The sequence below is a fragment of the Uloborus diversus genome, chromosome 2, assembly GCF_026930045.1.
Source record: "Uloborus diversus isolate 005 chromosome 2, Udiv.v.3.1, whole genome shotgun sequence".
Lineage (NCBI taxonomy): Eukaryota > Metazoa > Arthropoda > Arachnida > Araneae > Uloboridae > Uloborus > Uloborus diversus.
In genome coordinates this window covers 132581500-132603774 of record NC_072732.1, presented here as the reverse complement: position 1 = coordinate 132603774, position 22275 = coordinate 132581500, and the positions used below count along the sequence as shown (strand labels likewise).

At 31.0% G+C, this 22275-nt stretch overlaps 1 protein-coding gene across 1 annotated transcript; it reads left to right on the top strand.

The window, feature by feature from the left end:
* Positions 1-1429: 1429 nt before the first annotated feature.
* LOC129217342 (GPI mannosyltransferase 3-like) lies at positions 1430-21811 on the top strand. Its single transcript, XM_054851626.1, has 7 exons — positions 1430-1643; positions 4542-4647; positions 9283-9515; positions 12072-12215; positions 15713-15970; positions 17928-18230; positions 20958-21811. The coding sequence occupies exons 1-7, from the start codon at positions 1510-1512 to the stop codon at positions 21256-21258; spliced, it is 1479 nt and encodes a 492-aa protein (XP_054707601.1). The 5' UTR covers positions 1430-1509; the 3' UTR covers positions 21259-21811.
* Positions 21812-22275: the final 464 nt, after the last annotated feature.

Sequence of the window (22275 nt, the reverse complement as noted above, 5' to 3'; positions counted from 1 at the left end):
AGAAAGTATTGTGCATTTTATTTAGTCAATTTCAATAACTCTCTAAGCAATTGAATATTCAAGCGCCCAAAAAGAATCGGCAAACGGTAAGATTTTTACCTACAATTTCAATTTAAGATTGATTCTTTAAGAATTGAAGTTTTCAATACTGTTTTTTTGGGCACTTATCTAGTTCTTTTGTGAAACTTAAATTAAACTTAATTATTAAAATTTGCCTTACCAAATTATCCTTGGGTACTTTTCGTTCGTTCATGCGCGTCAAACCATTGCAGTCGCCTAACGTCATAGTTGCCATAAACTCCAGGTCAAAATCACTAACGATTTAGCTGTTATTTACATCTACTCGACAAGATGCTGTCCATATTTAGATAAAAGTAGCCTCACAAAAACTGGCCCAGTAATGCATTGCCATAAAAAGAAAAAAGCCAGGAATATAATACAAACATTACAGTGCAACAAGAATAACACACAGTAAAAGAGCTGTAAAACACTATTGAAAAGATATTACATGAAGCAATTTGGCATTAAGTATAAAATAATTACCTATTTGCTATTTTAATTGCCTGTTGAGCTGTAGGAGCTCTTAGTATAAAAAATGTCAGTCAATGCAATAAATGTATTATCAAACAGAAAGCTACATTAATGTTGATTAAAAATACAACAAATCGAGGTCTCAAAAACAATAGATATCTTCTTTGGTGACTAAATACGGTTCATAAAACCAATCATCGGCAAACTTAGAGTCATTAATGAATTGCGACACATTTTGAGCAGTGTATTTATTTATAACTTTATAAAACAGCTTATACATGCAACGTAGTATTATTTTTTAAAGAGGAAGCAACTTGTAAGAAAATTAGATTATATTTCTTATATGTCAGTTCGGTGTACTGGTCAACACACAAAACTTATACTCACTTATAGATTTCCTTTCATTTTTGTTTTCTTTCCTTTTTTTTGGCACTCTCGTCCGCCAAAAACATTTGTGTATTTTAATTTGTAATACACCAATTAGATATTTCCATGTTTTTAACGTGTCGAATATGAACATCACTCGTCAATTTAGCAGAATCTTGCACATCAAAATGCACAAAATTCTCTTTTTCCGTAATTTGTCTTGTAAGCTTTCAAATGAGGAAAACTTCGCCCCTACTTCAATAGTCATTCCTCTATAATTACAATAATTAGATCTTTAAAATACTATCCATATAGGAAAGTATGCCGAAAAAGCACGAGGCGCAGTTGTTTCTCACTGGAATAAACAACGCGAACGTGATCGCTAAATATCGAGGACGTCTGAAACCACGCCAAGTTACTACAAAGGTTGCTAGAAAAATCGAGGAGTAGCAGACAGACACTTCCAAAAATCTTTCAAAGATAAGCGAAGAAGAAGCATGTGTAATGAAAACAATCATGGAGTAGACTTTAGTAAACATATCCATGTACTGTGCATTAAAACTGGATTGTTCACCAAATAATATCAATATTTGCTTATTTAATTCTGTTTAAATGATGAGGAATTCATATTTAGTTTTTATTTTGATGTTATTTGTTCGTCTACTGAGCGTTTATGTGGTTCAAACTTCTTTTGTTCCTGATGAATATTGGCAGTCGATTGAAATTGCTCATCGAAAGGCTTTTGGGTATTAAATTTAATTTTTTTTTTTTTTAAAGGCTTTTCGTGTACATTTTAATATTGATTTATATCTTGTTTATTTCTTTGCAATTCGTGAAAAATAATAAAAAGGTGAACCCGGTAGTATGACAGAGATTGGTTCTCATTATTTGCATCTCAAATGACTCCACAATCCTTTAGAATGTTGCCCTGCTTTTTATCTTCAATGTTTCAAACAACTATCTTACTGCTGCGATAGCTAAAGACACTGTTATGCAGTTCTCATTTTCGAGAGTGTTAAGAGGCTAAAACAACTACCATTTTGTAAATACAGTGGCTCCCAAAAGTGTTCGTACACCTACGACTTTCAATGAAATAGGACCCTATCCATTGGTTAGAAGTAATATTTCGGAACAGGTATTTAATTATAAGATCTATGATCAATTTTCCACGAAACTACATGGCATTTTTTAAAAAAATATTAAAACTTAAATTTTTTAAAAATCAAAAACCAAAAAGTGCCGCAAATTTTATCTCACAAAAGTCTTCTTACACTTTAAAAAATGTCTATATATTATTGAATAATATAATTTTTTATTAAGTTATTATTTAGTAGAATATCATGCAGTATCAACAACACCTTTTAAACGTCTGGGAATAGATTTCATTTTTTTTTCTTTCTTTTTTTGCGTAATTTCTGAGCAAGTGTTCAACCACACGTTGAGTCTTACTGTTTCTGGTTCTATTTTCGTTCCAAAGCCCTATTTTGTAATCTAACCTCCAGATATCTCTAAATATATTACATTAAGTTTAAATCTGGAGATTGAAGGGGTATTTTCTAAACTTTAGAATAATTTTTGAGACACTAGACGCAAACGTTGAAAACCGTGGTGCTTCTTATCGTTATCTTGATAAAAAACAAAGTTGTTTCCGATAACCAAATTTTTGGCTAAGAGTGTAAAATTGTTTTTTAAAATATATAAATGAACAGCATGATTCATTATTTCATCAAAAATTTCCAAACTACCAAGTCCTGATTGTGATATGTACCCTCACACAAGAACACCTTCACCTTCCTGATTAACTGGTCCTACTAAGTTCTTAAGTTTAAGTTCCTAATTTTTCCTTCTATTTACAATTATACAACAATTTAACCAAAAATGATGAATTTATTTCCGTGTGTAAGTAAGACGTTATTCCAAAACGTTTTGAGCTTATTAATCATTGGTTTTGCGACGAAAAGCGTAAGCTTTTTGCTTTTTGCACGCCAAGAAAATTTCTGAGTGAAGAGGTCCCATGTAATCCAGCTATTCAGAGAACTTGGCGAACAATTTTAGGTGAAAATTAAATGTAAAAATTTTTATTTAACTCTGCAGAAACTTTTACAGCACTCAAATGGGTACTTTTCATAATTTTTTTAACTGTAAATCTTCGATCACTCTTTGTCAACTTTGCCTGTTGACCTTTTCTAAACTTGTTTTCGGTCCGATTATTTTCTTCCGAGCATTTTATCAAACACTTCACTATAGAATGGAATAAATGAACTAATTTAGAGACATTTCAAACCAATTAACCACTAATGTGAGGAAAAAATTCAAATTTTGAATGGTGTTTGTGGTTTTTTTACGAATAACAGCCATTTTAAAGAAATAAGCACAATATTAAGGAGTAAATAAACAAAAAAATTAAAGCCAAATGACTTTTAAGAATGTAAAAATAATAAAAAACGACATATGATAAATTTTAATCATGAATTTATTCGAAAATATTTGAGTGTACGAAGACTTTTGTGGCGTATTATTTCTCTGTCTCTTCGTTTTTTGACCCATTTCAAAAAGAAGATCCGTCAATATTTTGAAAAAAAACCACAGGGTTTTATTAAGAATGACATAGGAATGATGTGAAAAAATATTGGACTTCATATTCGAATTCAGTTTTGCGTTCTTTCGATTTTACTAAAAAATTTCAAAGTGTATGAACACTTTTGGGAGCCATTGTATATTTAGCTACACAATGCAGTACATTCTCAGACTCCTCGCTGAGGCATTGAGAATTATTTATTTGTAGCCATTTAATTTTACTATGATTTAATGCAATTTTAAAACTTCATGTTAAAAAAAAAACAAAAACAATGTCAAATGACGCAATGAGGAAATAAACCACAAAAATGTATTCTAATTACAAAAAAAAAAAAAAAAAAAGTTGGTGGCTTAGATACAGGCAAAGTGATAAAGTTGAGTATTTGTAAATAATGTAAAACAGAGTAATGTAAGTATATTACAATATTTATTCATTTATGATAACAATCACATGCATGGTTGAAAAAACTTGCAAATTATATCTATCTATGTTGTTTAAATTTAATCTTTCTAAATATCAAGTATAATGCATGTAAGACAGTGAGAAGCAAAGGGATGTAAGTGGCAAAACTAAAAGTTTGGAGATAACCCGTACAAATGGTAGGTGAACCTCTATTCTGTCTTGGGGCAAGAGATAGTACTAGTAGACCTGGTATATTCTGCTATACAGCATGATTTTAAAAAACTTTTCAGTGAAATTCAACCTAGGACTTTATCTTTAAACGTGTTTTACTCAAAACTTGAAAATGTCCAATTACATCCCTGTGCTTCTCGCTACCTCATATGAGCATTTCACTTGATCAAATATAAAATTAAAAAACAGCTGCTTGAGCTGTTTGACGGATTATATTATGATTAAACCATTAAATTAATTAATGACACAATATTTTCTATGATTATGAAGCTTGAAAAGAAGTAATTTCCAATCTTTTAAGTATAGCGGTCAAAATGTCCGATGCTAGTTTTTCTAGGTGTATATACAGAAAACGTCGTCTTTCTAGTGTTAACAGGTAGATGTGAATAAACTATTAATGCTTATAATATCATTTTTGTTTTCATTTGTTTAGGTATGGTTATATCACTTGGGAATGGAAAAAACAAATACGAAGCTACATCTATCCTTTTTTATTTGAATTACTGTACCTTGTTTTTCCAGATTCCCCAATTATAACTGTAAGTTAATGCTTTGTTATTTTTTTTTATCTATGTGAAGTTTAAAATGTATTCAATGTATCATTTAGAAATTTTTCTTGACCACTTGCGGTGCAGTAATTTGGTGGTCAACTTAGACAGGTGGTCAACTTATAAAGGGGGTAATGATTTTTTTTTTTTTTTTGGAATTCTTACACCATGACACCTTTTGTAATTCTTCCAATTGACACCTACTCTTTCTGTTTAACTCACTTTCATTGTTTAGCATTACTTTGAAACAATAATTTAAGATGTTATTCAAATATTTTTAGAGATTATTTTTCCAGAATGACGTATAATGTGTCGTGCAAATTTAAAATTTAAGTAAATTGATCAAAAAAAGCCTTATTGTTTATGAAAAGTTACTCATTTTATATTAATAGTTCCTAAAAATTTATAGCTAATCAAAAATTACAAATTTTTCGCTTAACAACAGAAGAAAAATAAGTTTGGAGAATAAAAGGGTTCTTAGTAGTTTTCCCATGTGGTTAAACTCAAAAGGAGGTTTAGTTATGCTGCTGTTTCATTTAGTTGGTAAAATGCTGGTCTGGTATCAGAAATATTCTTGGAAAGCTAAAAATAATAATAATAATAATAATAAAAATAATTTGGTAAATAAAATTTTAAAAAATAAACCAAGTGGTCAACTTACAAAGGGTTTTTTACAATACTCCAATCCAAACTTGGTGTTCATTAGTGGTCAAGATAGACAGGTGGTCAAGATAGAGAGGTGGTCAAGTTACAGAGGTTTTCCTTCATTATATAAGGTAGGACTAATTCCGTTCCTGACAAAAGCGGTCAACATAGACAGGTGGTCAACTTTACAGGTTTTACTGTATTAGATTTTTTAAAAGTCATACAATGCATATGCTCATTTCAATTCACTATATTCATTATTGATGTAATTAAGCTTTTAAATAATTGCAGATTATAGATGAAGTTCTTTAAAACTTTGTCACCTGCTTTTTATATAATCTGCATATCTCTTTGGGCATATCTCTCTAATGGCCTTTGATTGTTCAAAGGCCATTTTTGAAATAATAAAATGGAAAATCAATAGCTATTTGCTTCTTTAAACACATAAATAAACAATAAAATTGCAGATAACTGTTTGTGCTTCATGCATCCTTTGAAGTGAAATGTAATAAGTCACGTTTTGCCATTAAGTATCTCATTTTGTTTCCCAGAGTTTTTCCCCTGCACCAACTGATAAATAGTCTTTAGACCTGCCCAAGAATCTGGCGTGCATCGTAGCGTCACATTGTCCCTGCTATTGGATTAGGCACCTAGATTTTTATTTCATTTCTAGTACGGGTTACATGTAATTCCTTTATTAATACAAATAGTTAGTTTTAAGGTGGAAGTCCTCCTGGGAAAGCTGACCGGATTAGGGTAACAAAAGCTTCATGCCATAAACTTGATTTACAACCATTCGACATGAGGAGGGCAAAAGTATGCTTGCTGTAATAAAGAGGTTCTCTCTCTCTCATTCTCTTTCTCTCAGTTTACGCCCACACATGAATGGCATAATCGCAATCCTCTGCAAACAGGTATCTCAGGGCCGGATTTAGGGAAGGGCAGGCGGGGCAACCACCCCGGGGCCTCCACAAGAAAGGGGCCCCCACAGTAAAATTTTTACAAAATATCCTAATTTTCACGGGTCGAAAATATCGGATATAAACATATGTATCAAAATATTCGGATATATATCAAAGTATCGAATATTTTTGGAAACATAATGATCTTTTCCAACCCTGATTAGGGGCCTCCACTCCTTCATTGCCCCGGGGCCTCCACACTTCCAAATCCGGCCCTGAGGTATCTTCAACGTCTCATAGCTTCTTAATCGGATGAACTTTGAAATTTTTTTCTCAATGCTCTGTTTTAGTTCACTAGGGGGCTTTGCCCCCTGCTCACTAACCCCCGAAAATTGCTTTGCAAACTTATTTGATTCGCAAAGATTTAAATCATCAATTAAAACGAGACAGACTAAAAACACATCATGCCCTTGGAACAAAAAGCACCCCTTCCCCGGGTCTCAAAATAATTTGTACCAACTTGCAGAGTGATGAGGGCTAAGAGGCTCCAGAGCATTGCAAAACTGCAGTTATGTACGTTTGAAAAGTCACTTTCATACTCGTTTCTAGTAATATACTTTGCTGTTTAGCTCGGGGCTTGAATTGAGGTGAGCCTAAAATTTTCCATTAAAATCGAAACCCTGAAAATTTGTGAATAAGAAAGAATAAACAAACGAATCGAAAAGACGTAACTATGGCAATGCTAAATAAAACATCAATAATTTGAATGGAAGTGACATTTTTCGAACTTGATTAAAACTTCTTGTAACTTTTTTCTTTGGAGATAGAAGCTAAGTTTTTCGACCGTAGGTCGAGTTAGATTTGGTGTAAAAAAAGCCGCTCTTTCCAGTGGTGTCAAAAAAAAAAAAAAAAAAAAACTGTGGGACAATTCCTTCATTTTTTACTGATGGATTTCATGAAGAAAGTAGTGCCTAAATTTTAGCTAAGCCTAAAAAAAGTTTGAGCTTAAAACGCAAATAACTCCCTCCGTATTTAATTTAAAGCATTGAAACAAATTGCGTAGAATGTGGAAAATTCTACCCTTTCCAACGATATATAATAATAATATATGCATAAAATTTTTCACCCCTTTAATAGGCAATAATAAGCAATTGACGCAAAATTTGAGCTTAAAAAAATTCATTACAAAAAAACTAATTCGAAAATAAACCCAAGGTGCACACCCCTAGGGCTCGATGTAATTTTGTACAAAGTTCAAGGCTGTAGGTGCTTTGGTGTCTCCTGGATGCAGGCTCACCATAGACTTCCTTACAGAATTTCTCCAAAACCTTACTTTTATTTACTATAAAGAGGAAACATTTCTGATGAACCTTTGATTTCTCTAAATATAACCATTTTTAATTTTCATTTATAAGTAATGGAAATTCAATGTAACTAGAACCCTAACTATGCGGAAAATACAAAGTTCGAAGTTAGAAGTAATGATTTGACCACAAAAGGAGAAGAGAATTGTCAATTGTATAAATGCTCTATGAAAGCTTTAGTTCTATATAAGGTCTATTAGTCTATTATGAGGAGCTATTATTGAAAAAAGGAACCACAAAATGCATATTTCGTGTCCAAAATCCATGGTTTCTTAAAATAGAACTAAAGTTTGATTTTGTTTTAAGTTTTAATTATGATTTATAAAATTATGTTATATTTTATAAATTATGTTTCTAGATAATCTGACTTATTTTTCACTAATGATTTTTACGTTTGGTCATGTTCTAATGTTATTTATTCTGCTTTAAAATGTAATTTAAGTCTTCTCTAAAATGCATTTACAAAAGAAATACAACTGTACCGGCTTAAAGCAGGTAGTAGGGAATTCAGATACGACAGTTAAACCTGTTAACATGAGAACAAGCATTTGAGTAGTGCTACCTCTATGCAGTATTGAACCAACTTGCTTTCCATTATGGTAAAAAAAAGGCTGAAAATTCTTCCTCCCAATCAGGAACCGCGCTAAGCATTCGCCAATGCGCCAAATGCGATAAAATCGTAAATTTGGCGAAAAAAAATTCGAATTTGGCGAATTTATTGGCGAACTGAAAATTTCTAAAATATACACAGAAGAAAAAAAATCTCCCTTCAGATGTCAATCTAGATAAAAATTAGATCTGTTCACAAAATTCAGACCCCTAAAAACGGACCCTTCGCAAAATTCCGACGCCTAAAAACTAACCTTTCATGACAAAACTCCCAGACTAGCAATCACTGAAAGTTGTTTTTTTTCACTCCGAGCAGAATGAGGTGCGCGCACACGCATTAGCATTGGATCGGAGCGTTTCCATCCATCGGATCGGTGGAAGGATGACGTTTGCCTCTCGCCTCTTTGTGCCACTGTACTTGCACCTCTCGCTGATTGGATATCGAGTGCGAAGCGCTGACGCGTTTGTTTCATTGTGTTCGATGTCTGAAACATCGGAGTAAGATAGGAATGCAGTCTTTACTTTGTTAAAAGCTTTTATTTCTACTCTCAAATATTTTTAAGAATGATAAATATCACTTTAAGTTGTTTTTAGCCATTTTTCCTTTGAAAAATTACATATGATTTGTGGAAAAACTCTACTTAATTTGCATTTTTTTTTCCTCACAAAATTCCTAAAAACGGACAAAAATTCTGGATTACTTCACTCTGATTAAATATTTCTGCAGACAAAAATACATTAAAATGAGTAAAAGTTAATCTTTGACTAAGACTTTTGAAATTTGGCTAACACTTTAAAAATTTGGCTAATTTACTGGTGAACATTTCGAAATCCTTAGCGCGATCCCTGCTCCCAATAATTGTGATGTTTTCCATTATAGTGGGAAATTTTCTTGATACGGTTTAAAAATACCGAGAATGAACTACCTAAAAGTTTTGGTCATTGGAAATAGGCTCTAAATGTAAACTGAGTGATCTTTCATATAAATGATTAGTATTGTTAGCTGTATTAATGTTCATTTTTCCATCCATATAGAATGGCATTTTGTTTTAAACATTTATTTTAAGAATAATTCTATTTTCATTTTGTTCTTTTGTTTTTTACAGAAACACTTGCCTAGGCTCTTTCAAAGTATTTTATCTACATGTGGAGAGTTTGCAATTTATAAACTTTCTGTGAAATTATTTGGCAACAATTGTGGTTCATGGACACTGTTTAATATTATCACTTCATGGTTTTTATTTTATTGCTCTCCCCGAACAATATCCAATATGGCTGAAGCTTCTTTCACAGCCTGTGGACTCTATTTTTATCCCTGGAGCTTTCAGAAAGAGAAAGGGTACTTACAGTCTTAATATTTGTTTTCTTTGAGTTTAGAATTAGTACTACAGTATAATTTGTGTAAAAATGTCCTGTTTTTGAAAATAATGCTTGTATTTATGCTAGTATTAGTTTTATTTTTTAGTTTCATTTTTCAACACATTTTTTAACTAGTATGTTGTGGCCATCACGAAACTTTCTTCTATATTTTTCCTTTTTCTGATCCCTCCCCATGCTTGACGAGGAAGCAATATTCCTAACAGAAACAAAATTACACATGCAAAAACTTGACGACCATCCCAATGTCTAAATTATTGTAAAAACAAAACAAAGAGCGAAAATTGAAAGTTACTTTAAAAGCCTTACTTGAATTAATTACAAATATTTTATTTGTTAACAAACATAAGATGGCAACAGTTAAAAATTTAAAATCATTGAGATAATATTTCCGATCATTTCCATACAATTACTAGTATGTTGTGGCCATCACGAAACTTTCTTCTATATTTTTCTTTTTTTTTTTCTGATCCCTCCCCATGCTTGACGAGGAAGCAATATTCCCAACAAAAACAAAATGACACATGCAAAAACTTGACTACCATCCCAATGTCTGAATTATTGCAAAAGCAAAGCAAAGAGCGAAAATTGAAAGTTATTTTAAAAGCCTTGCTTGAATTAATTACAAATATTTTATTTGTTAACAAACATAAGATGGCAACAGTTAAAAATTTTAAATCATTGAAATAATACTTCCGATCATTTCCATACAATTAAAATCACGCAGACGACAGAAATACTGCGATAGAAATACGCAGACGACAATCTATTACGATTTATCTTTCTTATTGTTGCATTAATAAAAATATTTTTTATTCGCAAAAAAAAAAAAAAAAAAAAAAAAAAATCAACACCTCTTATAGCGATCGGCGTCAAAATTGAACCAAAGCCTGTTTACATATGGATTCACATATATTCCAAATTTCAACCAGAACGTAGCATTACTTCTTGAGATAGGGCACTCAAAATGGAAAAAAAGAACGGGTGATTGCGCTACCCCCCTTTTTAGCTGTTGACACAAAAATAAAATCAGTTCTTATACCCACTAAGGGCTACTTGCCGATAAATTTTTCTTTCATTCCGTTCATTATTTCTTGAGATACAGCAGTCACAATTGACGACAAAAAACGTTCTATAGCTCAACCCCCGTTTGAGTTATTGACACCAAAATTGAATCAGCACCTGTTCCTGTTAATACCAACATATGGACCAAATTTTGTTTGATTCCGCCAGAAACTTCCTGAGGAATAGCAAGCACGCGTAACTCGAAAAACGTCCCATTGCTCCATCCCCCTTGGAGGAATTCGCTCCAAAAACTAATGGGCACAAGTTCACATAGGGGCACATATGTGTACTAAATTTCGTTCGATTTCATGCGGTAGTTTTTGTTGTAGAGCGGCCACAAAAAACTGGTCACACACAGACGTGACACACATACATACACACACACATACATACATACACACACACATACACAAACACACACAGACAGACAGACATTTTCCAAAAATGGTCGAAATGGACTCAGCACACCTCAAAACGTTCGAATCCGTCAAAATTCGAAATTCGAAAATTTGCACGAATCCAATACTTTCTTCTATATATTAGATATAGAAGAAAGTAAAAATGAAACAAAATTTCCTAAATGTCAAAAATGTGCAAATACTTTATGGCAGCGGTCGGCAACCTAAATTGACTGAAGATCTACTTTCCAAATTCGGTGAATACGAAGATCGACTTGAAGAGGGGAGGGGGGGGGGGGTTAAACGGTCGTGTTGCATTCACTGTTAGTTTGAGCTTAGACCGACTTCAAATAACTCACTTAGAAATATTTTCATCCATAAGTACATTGCTTGTTTCAAAATTGATAAAATAGTGACCATAAAAAGTTCTGCTGAACATAAAAATTTTAGAAAATTTTCAAATAATTTGGACGTTAAACCTAGTTTTGTATCAAAAAATGGTACTCCGATAGATACCAGGGAAAAAATATTGTCATGGTCTACTGAAAATATGCTAGAGATCAACCGGTTGATTGTAATCAACAAGTTGCTGACCATTGCTTTATGGTATTTCTTTTACTGCTGCCTTGATATATCTATTGCTATCTTTGACATATCTACTGATCTCCATAGTTTCCTGTCCATCTATTTATATTGTTTATGTTTCATTTTTATGTATTAATTTTTATTTGTGCACTTGAAGTTCTTTTGTTTGCAATGCACTTGTATTGATGTTTCTTGTCAGTTTTTTACTTAAAAAAAAAAACCTTTTTCAAATCAATTGAACTGCCTTTGAGAATAACAGAATGTAATATAAAAAAAATGTAAAACTACTAGTTACATTTTCATGAAAACACCTATTAACTTCTTTGATGCTTTACGTTCTTTAAAAAAAATTAATAATTTAAAAATAAGAACAAATGAAAAATTAATTCATGAATGTATAATTTCCTTAATCGATGAGTTTTTCATTCAAATTTTATGTTTTAACAATTATTTCTTCTTTTAAAGCATAGGCTAACATGTAAATATTTATGGTTTGCTGGTGCTAGCATTATGATTCGTCCCACTGGATTCATTTTATGGTTACCTCTATATTGTTGGCATGCTATACGAGCAAATGACATCGTTTTCATCATAAAGAATACAGCATTGAAAGTGTAAGTTTTGCATTTTATGGTATCTATATATGGTATATGTGTTTTCTACTTCATGGACATAATTTTAAGTCATGAGATTCAAAACAGTGTTTGATAATATTACTATTGATTAATTATTTTTAAAGGCATTTAATGGCGCAAAAGAGTTCTAGAAGCAAAACTTTTCAGAAATATTGTATTTTAACTTACATCTTTCCAAATGTCTTTATTGCTGTTTATCTATTTACCAGAAAATTTCCCATCAAAGTATGACAGGCGAAAATTGTTTCTACATTTGAAAGAAGCAATTGCCTGTTTGGTGATTTTTGATAGTTGAAATTTTGACCCTAACTCCAGTAGATAGCGTGAATTGTTGACCACTTTTTTGTTTTTTCATTCTCCTTAAATTACAGTTTTACCAGTAAAAGTTACCGGATTCAGTTCCGCCTTGTCAAAATAAAGCATTCCCTGCATGTCAAACATTGCCAAACAATATTATCAAATTATACATCAGTGACTGACTTTTTGGTGTTCTAACAATGAAATATGCCGTCAAGCATGCTATGACTCCAGTTTCATTATTGATGAGGTCAGAGCATTACTCGATCAGTGAATTGGCTAAGGTTTACTGAAAACAGTTTGACTTGGATTTGTCAATTATTAATTGCTGCTAAGCTCCGATAAAAAATTTGTTGGTCGCCTGAAAATATTCCTGGTTCCTGAGTGGTAAAAAATTTTGTTGAGTTCTGCTCATTTCATAAATGTAAATTAAACTTACAACTTCTAACTAAATTTTTTAACCAGATTTGGTTTACATTACAAAATAGGCATTATCATACATTACAAATAAAACAAGCATCCATTTTACCCTGCGTAACATTGCTAATTTGTATGCTAAAGTCGGTATTTTAAAAATTTGATCAGTATGTTTAGTCAGTATTTTATTAATTTTGGTCAGTAAAATCAGTATTTTTAACCTTCCAAACAGTTTTAATTCCTGTAGTTGGGTAAGTTACAATAAAATATAGAAAATAGCTACTATGATTTTTTAATTTTTCTGAAAATACATCCCATATAGCATGGAGAGATGTATATTCATCTATTTACTTTTATAAAATAATACGTAATGAAATATAAATGATGATAGTTAAATTGATAAAGTAGACACTTTTGCCTATTAGTAATTGCTATGCAATATTTTTTACATTACTATTTCTAAAATATCATCAAAGTAAAATACCAAAAATCTGATTAAACAAAAATCAGAAGCCATATATTATTTTTGATAATAAACCAGAAGATGTATGATATGTACTGTGATATACCTTCTAACACAGCACTGCTTGCATTTTGTCTCAATTTATAACTAAATCATTTATTTCATCCTTTTTTTTTTGAACTTAAATATTTAAGTACAGTAATCTCAACTCTTTTTTTATGCAGCCTTCTCAGTTGTATGTTGATCTTGGGGGTAAAGTGGGCTATATTTTATTTATGTGGAACTAATTCCGAGTACAGTTGAACTGCAACTATCCAAATGTACGCTTTACCCTTCCCTCTGTAAGGTTAGTGAAACAGCTTACTTTTGAGATGCTCAGCAAGCAAGCAATGACATTCTTTTATTTTATTATAGTACATACTGTACTAATCTACAGTACTTGCAAGTACCCTTAGCATGAGAAGTATCATCTTTCTATTTGATTAATTAAGAGCTCTTATTCTTTAATAATAGTCTTTCCTCTCTCATTTCCAGTTTACTGGTACATGAATTAATTGATTAAATCAACCCCTTTTCTGAAAAATCCTATTATCCAAGTTTTTGATTATGTGTCAAGGTAGCTAGTGGGTGGATTTTCGAGACACAGAAAATCTTCAGTGCCCATATCATATGATTATGTGGCATGTAAAAGATCTCTTGGCTACTTGTTTTGATTTGAATTCCCTCAGAAAAATTAAAATTCCTTATGCAGTTTTGCACTAAAGAGAGCCCAGGTGCTCCATCTGATGGAAATTGGGCTTCAAAAACTATTTGTGTCATTCATCAGCGCCTTGATGGTGTCCCATGACAGACTGATGCCTTGTCAGGGAGCGCACCAGGTCTGGTAAAGACTAAATAGCCTCTTACAAAGCCCCATTGGAAAAAAAAATGTTTTTGATCCTTGAATGAGGTCTAGTTCCAGCTGATTCGGATAATTATAATTCTACTTTCTTCGTTATGTGTTGGTAAAATTTAAAAATTACTTTGTTCTTACTATTCTTTCCAAGTCATGTTTTTCAAAAATACAACAGGGACTTCCTTGTTAAAAAGGGTACTTTAATCGCTCAAAATATTTCTCGTCTTATGCCCTTCCATACTATTAAACATTTTATTAAAACATCTATCAAAGTGTGTGCATTGTGTTTCTCATAAGTCTTGGAAGAATGCTATCTCAAATTTGTTTAACAACCCAAAAAGTAGAGCGGTCACTGAATTCCCCCTTGCCACTGGATATGACTGCCTACCAAATCATCTTCATAGATTCATGTTCCTTCTCTGATATGCACTCTATGCAGCTTTGAAAAGGAGATTTACTTTGCCCATCTTCTCCTTGGTGCTACTCTGTGCGAGAGTTTTGAAAATTGAACATTACTGGGAGGCATGGGAAATGTTAAATTAATGGTCTTAGCTTCTTTTTTTTTTTTTGTCTTTTTCAGTACTCTATGTTTACCTTCAATTTTAGTTATTGAATTTCGTTACTGCTTTCACTTTTTTGGTTTTGCAGTTTTTATTCATTATCTCTATTTTGTAAGCAAAAAAAAACTTTTCAATGAATCCTTTTCTTAATTCTATGTTTTCTGTCAGCTATATTGGCATAGATTAATATCATCAAACATAAAATTTGTCTATATTTCATGACATTATGATACAAAGGTAGATCCAGCTTTTGATTTTAAATGGGGTCAACATTGAAATATGGCCATGCAAATCTGCAGGTGGAGGGGGGGGGGCATGTGTGTGTGACATTTAAGAGCAATAAAGATATTTAAGGCTCTCGCACATTAGGTTTTTTTTAAATAATTTTTATTATTTAATTGTTCAAAACAGTTTTAGGAAATCTTAGGTCACACAAAAGGAGGTCACGATCCTTTTGATCTGCCCTCCCTTTGTTAATTTTTATTCTCATCTGATCTTTTGCCCTTTCATTGGCTTGTTTGAATCTCTATTGCCCTCCAGAAAATGACACATTTTGTTTGAAAACTATTTTGCTAGAGATCTTTAAATTAAAACAACGAATATTCGAAAAATTAGGGAAAATATTCAATTATAAAGGTATGTCTTTTTTTCTATACCTTGTATTTGTAATGAAATTATAAGCTAGTATGCATTTGGAAACATTTTTAATGTTATAATCAAGTTTTGATTATAATGTTTATAATCAAAGTTAGTTCAAAAATTTAATATAACTAATCGTTCAAATTTTTATTCTTATCCAAATATAAGGTTGACTAATTATCCTTTTTTCTCTTTAATACATTAGGTTCCTGTTGTTATCTTTATTGATTGCTGTTGATTATTATTACTATGGAGAGTTTGTTGTGAGTCATTATAATTTCTTCTTATTTAATTGGAAAAATGACATTGGAGCATTTTATGGAGAACATCATTTCCTATGGTACATGGTGTCTGGCTTGCCATCAATTCTAGGTGTTCACTTTATTCCTTTCTTCTTGGGGCTGTTTGTGAAGAAAATCCGACATTTTTATCTCATTATTTTATGGTTTTTGGTCTTTTTAAGGTAAGATAATGTTTTCTATTTTAAGTTATTTTATGTGTCAAAATGAAATATGTTATCGTAAATTTTAATAATATTTCGGGAATTTGTTGGATTTTGAAAAATTGTTTTTATGAAGGGCATACATTTTTTTTTTTTTTGCTTTAATGTGTTATCATAAATTTTCTCTCTGGTAGAGTAGAGAAAAAGGCAGAAGATTTTTGAAAATATGTAGGTCTTGCAGGTATTCGATGTAAATGTTATTATGTTAGAAAGATAAATTTTCTTCATTAATTCACTTGTGACATCAAATTATTATTTCAATGGCATTTCTTTCAGTTTTTATTTGCCAATGAAAAAATTTAAGTAATTACAATGAAGCCTCTAGTAATTGTCACTATTGTTAGTTTTTGACTCATCTTTGTATCCAAAATTTACTACTATAGAAATATAGCTACCTGAAATCTTTAAGTAAATGAAATAACCTTAGGAAATGAAAAACAAAAGTTTTGGAAAGAATTTTGTTATGTACTGATAATAGCTAATCAAAAAAGTACTCTTAATACTCATTTTCTTTGAGCGTTTTAAATTCCTCAAACTATATGCATGTCATGCTGTTTGCTTGGCTGTGTTCAGTGATTTACTAATTTCACATTTTATGATGATACAGTGAATGATATAACTAGGAGTATGACAATGCCCTATGCAATGAGTCGACCTAATTTAGAAATTTCTCCATAAGTTTTAGTTGGAACAAAAGAGCTATTTTCCAGCGTTTATGAGCTGTCTACCAAAATTTCATGTACCAAATAAATATAAGCCTTTTCAAGATGCTGCCTTTAGATTTTGTAGTTGTTATGGAAGGCAATTTCCATTAGTTGAAAAAAAAAATACATTTGAGGCAGTGAGAAGCAAAGGGATGTAAGTGGCAAAATTAAAAATTTGGAGATAACCAATACAAATGGTAGTTGAACCTCTCTCTTTCTAAGGGCAAGAGATAGTACTAGTAGCAGTGGTAGATTCTGTTACACAACATGATTTGGAAAAAAATTTCAATGAAAGTCTACCACGGACCTTATGAACATGTTTTACTCAAAACTTGAAAATGTCCACTTACATCCCTTTGCTTCTCACTGCCTCATTTAATTAAAGTGCGTTTTTTAAAAAGGGAGATAGGATTTAACTATCCATTATTTTATTTTGTCATCCACTATGTCATGGAGTAGTTAATTTCCCAGAGAGTATAAGTTGAAGTAAAAGTATTCATAAAATTTGTTTGCTTTTAGAAACTTAAAGTCTCGTTTTAACAGCACCTCGGTAAATACAATAAGTTTAACATCTTATTATTAATCATAGGGAAGATATTGTTTTGCTCCCAAGTATATATTTATCTCTGAATGTTAGATAGAATGTCTAGTGGATTTTTATTTTTGAGGTTATTTAATTATTTTATTGTTGTGATATTGACCATTTTCAATTATTTATTAATTGTAGGTAAATTATTGTGTTAATTTCAATCGAGTTGAATTTATCACAAAAATATGGGCAGCACAATGAATTGATAGTATTATAAGCAATTGATCTGCAGTTGCTGTTGATCTCAGTATTTAAATTGAGTTTTAAATGAAATTTTCTTGATGAATGAAGTTTTCATATTGCTTAAATCTTGACAACTTGACACAATTAATAGCATCTTTAGTTAATTTTCGTTTTAATACTTGACAATGAAGTTCAGTTTAAACAATATTTTCAAAACTTAACAAAGGCTCAATGTTTGAATTTAATTTAGGATTCTTGACTAAATTTAATTTAAATTACTTAAAATTAAGTTTTTAAACCTCTGAATCTTTGTTGAATTATGAAAATTCTTCTATTGAAAAATCATTATTTACCATGCCTAAAATAATTTTATTTCACAAAATACTTTGTTATGAAATTGTTTTGATTCACTTAATTATTTACTTTTTCATTTATTTTGTAGCTTACCAAGTCACAAAGAATTCCGCTTTCTGTTACCTATAATGCATCTTTCTTTGATGTGTAGCAGTGTTGTTATGAATGAAATTGCTATAGGACGGATGTTTGTCTTTGGACATAAGCTGAATGAAAAGCTAAATGCAGCAATGATGATTGCTATTATTTTGATTAATGTACCATTGTCAATATATGTCTCTTTGTTTCATCAGAGAGGGACAATTGATGCAGTTTCACAACTATCTTCTACGGCAACAGATAATTCTAGCATACTTTTTCTTATGCCTTGTCATTCAACTCCCTATTACAGGTTTGTCACAATTCTAATCAATTTTTCATTGATGTATTTATACAATTTTCTTCTTTATCATGATATTGTAACTGGAGATAAATGTACACAGTTACTCCCATTTATGTCAAACAGAAAGGGATCCTTTGACAATTTCCTCATGAAACTTTTTATTGATAATATTATACCATAAAACTTCAAAAATAGGTACCAACACTTTTTAAATAGATAGGTAATTTTCTTTGTTTATTTGTATTGGAGAGGATTATTTCTGAGTTGCTAGTTGTGGTGATAAGGAGAAAAAAATTGTTCTATGTGGCTTCTTTTGGAATATAACTGAGTCACTTGTGGTATTTATTAAAGTAATAACTGCAAAACAAAGAAACTTTGTCAGCAACTGGAAATGATTTTTCTATAAATTATTGTTGGAAAAAATGTTTTTTTTTTTTTATATAATTTTTTTAAAAAAAAATTTTGCTTCCAGAATGGTTTTATTTTCTTAAAACGATTTATACATGTTTTAATTAAAATTCGTTTTTTGGGAGAGAGCGGCGGGGAGGGATTTGTGGAGGGTAAGCTCTGGTTAGGTTAAATTATTTGGGCGCTTTTATTTAATTTAATTTAAGAAAAAGCTCATTTTTTTGGCAGAAGTATTTGCTTTCTATTATTATTATTATTATTGTGATCCATATTCATTCTAATGAGGATTATTACTATGCTGATAGCTTTTGGACTTTTGGTTAAGCTATTTGTGCTTCCTTTTAGTTATTTTTTCTTCTGGGGCGAGGGGAATTTTATTTTGTTTAATTGTAATGTGAGCTTTGTTAGGCACTGGCTGTTAATTTTTATCAGCTATTTTTCAAACCATTCACCAATTGATGAAACTGATTTTGTTTCCTTTGGGGAGGGAGGTTTTTTATTTGATTCTTATAAACTGGGGAGTTGAGGGTGTTCTGAAAGAACTGTCGTGAGGCTGTCCATCCGAGTGCTAATTTCTCATCACTCAACTGATTCCATTTATTTTATTTTTTCTTGAAATTCACTTATTTATTTTATTTTTTCTTGAAATTCACTTATTCTAATAGAAATTTACCCAGGAAACATTTGGCTATTTTTACGTTTCAAAGAGAGTTGTATAATTTTAAACAACACATTCATACTTTTGCCAAAATAATGTAAAAAAATTGTTACATAAAAACAAACCAGACATTTGTTTAAAAACAATCCGAATGTTCTAATGATAAACTTTGAACAAATCTTTGTGGCTACAGCATAACTATTTTGAAAGTAAACCATTATATTTTAGATAGAAACAGTTAACATTTTCTCTCTAAAAAATAGTTCTTCAGAAATGTTGCTCTCTTCAAATTTATTATTTAATTGTGATACGATAAATAGATGTAAATTAGCATAAATCATAAACATAATTAGTATCAAGTAATGTAAAACCAGGGGTGATTGTGTTCCGGTATTTTCGGAAGTATTTCCGGTATTTTTATGTCCGAAAATACCGGAATTATGTTTTTTTTTTGTTATGTTTTTATCTCCCTACCTCCACAATTTTTTTAAATTATATAATACTCATCAAATATACCTGCAAGAGCCTTAAGATGGACACCTATCCCTTAAGATGGACAAATAAATGTCAAGATAATTTGTATAACACCAGCTCAAAAGTAACTTTGTAACCCATTAAAAATTTAATCACATGTACACACAATATTTTGACTCAGAACTATTTAATACTATGGCAAAGGTGCACTTAAGTAATAAGGGTCAAAGATTACCCCCCCCCCCCCCCGGGTCTCGCTTTGAAACTTTCAGGTATTTTTTGATGAACTCACAATCACCCCTGTGTAAAACCTAATGACTGAAAGAGAAAGCACTGAAAACTGAAACGATATTAAAGCAATAATCATTAAGTCATACATTAAGTCTTGCTTAGGGAAATACAAGAAACATGCTATAAACATTCACAGTATGGTTGTAATGTAGGGTACCAAAAATATCTGAAAGTAGCATAGTTATCAAACATCATGAAATTCTGGCAACAGACACTCTAGCATGTGCTCAACCAATAAAAAAGTTTAATGTAAAAGTCACCAATAGGTTGTGCTAACCCTAAAAAAAAAGATATTCCACTTATTTTTTTGTGTTAGTCCCATGGTTCTACATAACTTTTCAATTCTCGAACAGTGTGTTACACAATGGAACACAATAAATATTTACGGACCATGTTGAACATGCCAAATAATAATGTCTTCACACATGATAATTTTTGCAGGTTTTTGTGGTGGATCTGATTTTTCATGAATTCCTGTTGTCAAAAAGCTTAAGATCTAAGGACAAGTGGGCAAGCTCTAATTGAGGAAAACTTTTTGCTCTTATTTGTTTAATTTGATAGATGTCAAGTATAGAACTTAAATCAATGCATAGTGACCCATGCACAAACCTCTAAGACAAAGAAGTTTAATTTTTACAACTCTGTAACTATGCAAAAAGACATGCAAATACTAAACATGGAAAATAATTAAAAAGTGTTCATTATTATTTCTCTGTGGATATTTACCTTTAAAACATTTTGACTCCATTATTTATGTTTTTGGTGTTTTATGTACTTAATCTTAATTCTATGCTTAAATTTAACTTATTCTGTAAAAGTTTAAAATTATGTCAAAAAGAATTTTATAAACATGTAATTAAAGATCTGATTGCTAAGTTTTAAATCGATTTTTGTTTTATTTTTAGTTATATGCACAAGGACATTCCAATGAGATTCCTTTTGTGTGAACCTAATTTTTCCAATGATGTCAATTATATTGAAGAAGCTGAAGAATTTTTTCAAGATGCACCTTCTTGGCTGCAAAAGAACTACGAATCAAGCAATGTTTCCTTTCCATCGCATATAGTTATGTTTGACTCGTTGTATTCAAACATTTCCCCATTTCTTTTCAAACATAAATACGAAAAATGCTTCAGTACATTTCATTCACACTTTCCATCAGGTAGAGTGGGAAAACATGTGTTCATTTTTTGTAAAGGTAGTTGAATCTTATCAAAATGCATTTTTTATTTGAAGTCATTTTTTCTGTTATAAAGTGAAATGTTGATGCATTGTAATTTTTGAATGATTTTGTCATAGTCATTTTAAATCCATACGAATGATTTTGTGAACTGTTACTGAATTTGTGTTCTCTTTTTTGCTATGTATGAAAAGTGTTATTTATTTGAATTTGAAAATAAAAATATTGAATAAAACTAGTTTTTATCTGAACATAGTGTTACACAAAATGGCATAAGACTTTTCAGAGTTCACATGGGCTGACTTGCATTTCTTTTTCAAGCGTTTATCACTTTTGACCACTATTTTGAGACATTCGATTTTGATTGATTTTTCACATTTTTATGTAGGTTTTACTTTTCACAAATAACACTGAGGAACAATTATTAACAAAATTTCTTTTGAGTTAGACTTTGAGTTGCTTTAGAGTAAAATAAACTTGCCGATCTCAATATTGTAATTAGTTTTCTGCTACCTTATATGAATGTAGCCATTTTCCACAGGAAAGCATGTATTACAAGAAGCCAGGCTATTTTTCTAACGGCTGATGTAAATCTTTCAAAATTAAAATAAAGTGTTTCATTTCCAAAGTAGTATTATTATTTATGACAAAATTTAATTCACTTGATTGTCACGACCAAGAACTAAATTTTTATTAAGGAATCTAAAATAATTCTGTGTTCATCAGTAACAAAAAAGATCTTTTGTGTGTGTGTGCAGTAAATGTAATTATTGCATACGTATTTTTGTCATTTGTCCTATATTTTGGGAATTGGTTACATAGCACTGAAAAGAAGTAACAAAAAGGTCTTTTTTTTTGCTGGACTATCAATGTAATTATTGCATACCTGTGTTTTTTCTTTTGTCCTATATTTTGTGGATTGGTCACATTGAACCCTATGTAGCTTAAAAACTAGTTGTGATACACTAAAACTGAGATCACGACTATGAATTAGTCAAAAACAAGTCACTGCTTCACATTGTTAAACAGTGAAATAATGAAAG